The sequence below is a fragment of the Prunus avium genome, chromosome 1 (assembly GCF_965620075.1).
Source record: "Prunus avium chromosome 1, drPruAviu1.hap1.1, whole genome shotgun sequence".
Taxonomy (NCBI): domain Eukaryota; kingdom Viridiplantae; phylum Streptophyta; class Magnoliopsida; order Rosales; family Rosaceae; genus Prunus; species Prunus avium.
In genome coordinates, this window is record NC_142284.1 from 39,287,163 (window position 1) to 39,292,285 (window position 5,123).

The 5,123-nt window shown below is 38.1% G+C and overlaps 1 protein-coding gene across 1 annotated transcript; it reads right to left on the reverse strand.

The window, feature by feature from the left end:
• Positions 1-856: 856 nt before the first annotated feature.
• Positions 857-4,123, reverse strand: TBL2 (trichome birefringence-like protein (DUF828)). Its single transcript, XM_021954114.2, has 5 exons — positions 2,856-4,123; positions 2,318-2,510; positions 2,033-2,223; positions 1,676-1,834; positions 857-1,443 (listed from the first exon to the last, which is right to left on the reverse strand). The coding sequence occupies exons 1-5, from the start codon at positions 3,857-3,859 to the stop codon at positions 1,101-1,103; spliced, it is 1,890 nt and encodes a 629-aa protein (XP_021809806.2). The 5' UTR covers positions 3,860-4,123; the 3' UTR covers positions 857-1,100.
• Between the last annotated feature and the right edge of the window lie 1,000 nt (positions 4,124-5,123).

Sequence of the window (5,123 nt, forward strand, 5' to 3'; positions counted from 1 at the left end):
AAATGGAGTAATATAAAAATAAATAAAAGTAAAATGACAAAGACATTTACTTAAATGTTGAAAGTAGAAATAAGGTAATATGTACACTGTTACCATTGGTTCAGAAAGTGGAAATAAGGTAATATGTACACTGTTACCATTGGGTCAGAAGGGTCAATAAGATAATCTGTACACTGTTACCATTGGTTCAGAAGGGTCATATGACCCTCCTAGGCCTTAATTGGCTCCGCCCCTGTTTGGGGGCATTATTGAACTGGCCACGGATTTTCAATTTTATCAATTTGCATTCCAACGTTTTAATAATCGATCAATTTGATCATTTAGTCATTTGTTAAATTGACTGTTTAGTCCTCTGTTAAATTGATAATGTGAGAAGTAAGGGACCCACTTTTATGCTTATATTAAATTGATAGGAAAAAGCCACCACTTCTTTTTGGGTGAAATTCATAAGAGTCGTCAAGGGAAGACAAGTAATGTGTACTATAGAATCAACTATAAAAAAGCAAAATGGCAGTCAATTGTTGAGTTGAAGCCTCCACACAGGTAAAGGTAATGACACGCTTCATTGCTTTGTCAATAATAGTATGAGAATGTAATAATACAAGTGTTTGTGGTTTTAATCTGATGATCATTAGTAGTCTTCTCGTTATCAGTTCAGTTGCTGCAAAACGAGTAACATCTTGCTCTCTCTCCCTTTCTGTGAATGTGTGTAAGCAGCATACTGTGTGTCTTCTGTGTGTTTCATTTCTTAGTTTATGCTGGAATTGGAAATGATTGATGGAGTTTTGTTCTTTAAATCTTAAAAATAGAACAACTTTGGTTTATGGAAAGTGTCTCCAATTCTGCTCCTGCTAGCTAAGTTGATCCTCTGAAAACCTTATTCCTCTTGTCAACACGGATCAATCCATAACATCAATTAAAAAAAAAAATTTCAAGTATCAATGAAATGGTATTGTGGATATCTTTTGAACGTAAAAACAGCTGCCCACCCACTCTGCATACATGCATCATCTGAATCAGCATGTAAGGCTACTTGAGAAACTTACACTACACAAAAGTTAAGCCGAGACAGTTAAAGAATAACAAATGATTAGGTGGACTCAGCTTCCCACCGATGCCCTTCCGGCCTTCAAAAGAGAAACATATAGCAATTCATTCCAAGTATCTGGAACCCCAGGCAAACACCAATGGCTGCAATCCTGAGATTGCTCTGCAGTAATCCGTTCTTCTACTGTCTTGTATTTCATTCTGTAAATGGAAGGGTGTCCGTCTTTTCTGTAATCTGTAAGCTTGCTTATGTTTAGATATGTCACTGGAGTTTTCATTTCTTGAAGTACATGCTCTAGGGCTCTCATCTTTGAAGGGTAATTCCCTAAATAAGTCTCATTAAAGATTGGCTCTGCTTCTTTGTGGCACTGCCCACCTGAGTTCCATTGCCCTCCGCTACAACCAGATCAAACTGTTTCAGAATTGGTCTTTGTGGCATAGTACATGGGCAGAAACTGAAGAAGGATCTCCCTTATAAAATGCTACATAAATTTCTGTGATGCTATTATGATAAGAGGAAAATCTAAACAAACTTAAACTTCCTAAAAGGTTTACTCTAGATACCTCCAACAATTTGAGAGCATAAATAGAGGTGGAGGCAACTAAACGAGAAAACATTGTCCTATACCTGAAATGGGTAACTGAATATCCTCTGAAGAAAACCTGAGTCCGCTTGACCTCAATGTTCTTGTCAACCCATCTAGCCCAAGTGGTGAGAGCCCTCTTGTATGCTTCAAGAACCTTCAGTCTGGGATGCACATAGTTGCCTTCTTGGTAATAGTCTTCCCTGTCAAACCACCAAATGCAAAAATGAGAGAGTTTACAGTCAAGTGACTTCATTTTTACATTGGTCGAACATTGTCTTTACATGTTTTACAGTTTTAATTCACAGTATCAGCAACCCAAGGTTTGTAGGACCGTTCAATACCAGAGAGCTAAGTTCGCACAGCAAGGAGGAAAGCAATTTAACAAAGCAAATACACACCCTTTTGATGTTTTCTCATGAGTCCACCAATGGCCAGTGTTAAAAACAATCACATCAGCATCATGATACATAGAAGTTGTCCGGTCCATCAAATCCAATCTTAATGTCTCAAATGAACCATTTCGACCAGTGAACGATGATTCCCTAACAAGGAATGGAGAAGCAACAAAATCCACTGAACAATTATAATCCTGCCAGTGCAGCAATAGCATGGACGATCAGAGATTTTCAACCAAAAAAATGATGTTGTGACAACATATGGAGAATATAGTCATGGACACTTGCCTCAAATCTGAATGCATAAAAGCCCTTCTTTTTAAATTCACTCTTTCCCGAAATCTCATGAACTCTTCTCTTGTATCGAAGGCTGTTGCGAAGAATACACACCAGAGACTCCCACATGTTCCTATTCAGTGAATCCCCCACAAACACCAACCTCTTTCCCCTCAACCTCTCCAGAAAATCGGTTGCATTCAGGCTGAGGATTACATAAGTAATAAACAAGGGTATGAAAAAAGAGGACTTCAAAGATTACTACATAAAATGTGAGAGCACTTTAAACGTGGTCCACACTCCAATCACACTCAACCAATATCACATGATTAAATTATGCCCATTGCATTTGCATACACACACACACACACAATATATATAATACATATTTAAACACATGATAAAAGAAATTCTTCCACGCAGAGACAGAGAGGAAATACATTTTTATAAGTTCTGACGACAGAACAAACTTTTCATTCGATGATTTTATATGAGAATTAAAGCTCAAAAACACCTTAAAAAAACATCAAGAAATGAAGATGGATTTTACCTTGGGATGTCACACTCATTTGGCTGCCATTTCCATTTTATAAAAGCATTATCTGGCCTCCCATTTAGGTGACAATTAAAATCCCTATCAATGTATGGGCAAGAACCTCCAGGATAATATGGCTTTGAATCATCTCTTACCCACTTACCCAAAAAAATATCACATTTCTGATAAGAATCAGTCTGCATTTTCCTAAGTTGAGAATCATAGTCAATGATCTTGTTTTTCTCCTTCGAATTTCCTAGATGAGCTGTCTCCTGAACGCTTTTCTTCCTCTTATTTTCTGTGACCTTATCATCCTCATTACTAGAATTCTTTGACAAACCGCCTTCAATTGTTTTCTCTGCATGCACATCTTCTATGCCAGAAAGGCTAAAATTCCCAATCACCCTCCCCTCTTCACCATGCAAGCTTCCATTTCTCAAAAGCTCGGAGGAGTTTCCCAAATGGGCAATCTCTACTTCATCAGTTCCTCCCCCATTTGAACTCAAAACTTTACCCTTTTCAGCAATTAATGACCCATTATCATTGTTTTTCTGTTGATTCTTTTCGTCTTCAATCACAAAGCTTCGATCTTTAACCTCCTCTGTAAAATTTTGAAAATGGGTATTCTCCAAAACCGTCCCTTTCCCATTGGCCTCTACAAAATTTGGATTTCCAGCAACTACAGAGTAATTTGCTTCACGGGTTCTGTTCAGAACCCTTCCTTCTTCAACCTTATGCTCCAAATCAATAGATTCCTGCGTTTCTGAAGTAGTAGCACCATGAGAGAAAGGACCAGAACTACTTGAAAATGAGAAAGGCCATGAAACAGAACCAGAATTCAGACCAACACTATAGAATCCTTGCATCGAAGGTTCCACTGTAGGACTTTTTAAGGAGTTGCTGAACAATAGTACACCAAGTACAACAATAGAAACTCCAATCCCCAAACCAAACCCAGAAATCACCTTTCTTCTTGGTGAAAAAAACTGCTCTGGAAATGCAAGCTTCTTCCAAACCATGGCTGAAGACAATGCATACCCAGCTTGGGGACAAAGCGCGAGAGAGCAGAGGGTGTTAATGAAAATGTGAGGGAAATGTGAATTCCGTTTGCATGATCAGGAAGGAGATAAGTAGATGTGCATCGACAGATCAACAAGGTGAAGCGTGGAGTGGCATCCTTTCATTTATGAAAAACAAAAGAAAATAAATAATAAATACAAAAAGAAAGTTACGGAGAGCGGTGAGCGGTGAGCGTGACGCAGAGAAGCAGAGTGCTGGATAAAAAAAAGGCTTCTTCTGCTCTTTGGCGTGGAGAGAGACTGAATGTACAATGATGCCCGTCACCTTCAAGTGTCTTTTACATTACTACCCTTTCTTTTGTTCTCATTTTCATTTACAACAACACAATCCCAAGCATAAATCATATAAGTCCGGGACAGATGAGTCATTTGGGAAAGGGCATCGGCGTAAGTAAAGCTCGTCATAAATGGTGCAAAGTGGAGGGGTAGCTTTGTCTAGAGCGTTCAAAATTTTGACTGTTTTCGTTTAACTGCTGTCATGACGACACAAATATGAGTTGGCTTCCCGCCGACGCATACGAGGATACGTGGCCAGGCCTTAAGGCCCATAACATGCGGACATTTATAAGTGATGGCCGATAACTTCGTCCATTAGGATGTTGACGCGTAGTGGAATCGGATCAAAGTTATACATTGGCGATTGTGATGACTTCCAGGTGGCAGGAGCACGCTGCACGCGAAACACAGAAACAACCTCTGTCTGTAATTGCATGGGTTGCTAGCCTCCAAGTGTGAATCAATCCAATAAAAAACAAAGAGCCGTTTCATGAGCGCAGTTCTTTGAATCAAACGTTAAATGAAATTGATTCTTTTTTAGATCGTGAAGCAAACAAACAAATTATGAAAAAAAATAAAACCAAAAATTGAATTAATATATGTTTAATATTTAGTTAAATATATTTTTCCCCTCTCTTTCTTCATTTGAAACAAAGAACCAACATAACATAAAGGAAATTGAGATTAAAAAATAGACAAAGGAAATGAAGATGATCATGTTAAAAAAGAACGTGTTGTTATGAATTCACTCCATATATGTGGTAAATGAAAGCCCTCAATTTGAGTGTCTTGAGTACAACTTTTACGTCCCAATAGGCTACATGTATTTTTCTTTTTTCGGGCCATATATGTATAAATAGTATATATTTAGGTGGCAAAATGAAAAAGGAGCTACTAAAAAAGTAAGATTTTGGTTGAGTCTTCTGAT

What these genes read in the sequence shown, in the direction of transcription:
- TBL2 (XM_021954114.2), bottom strand. Translation starts at nt 3,859, where the DNA reads ATGGTTTGGAAGAAGCTTGCATTTCCAGAGCAGTTTTTTTCACCAAGA. An exon ending in AATGAGTGTGACATCCCAAG is followed by an intron (nt 2,511 to 2,855) that starts GTAAAATCCATC and finishes TGTAATCCTCAG; the next exon opens with CCTGAATGCAACCGATTTTC. An exon ending in TATTCAGTTACCCATTTCAG is followed by an intron (nt 1,444 to 1,675) that starts GTATAGGACAAT and finishes ATCTGGTTGTAG; the next exon opens with CGGAGGGCAATGGAACTCAG.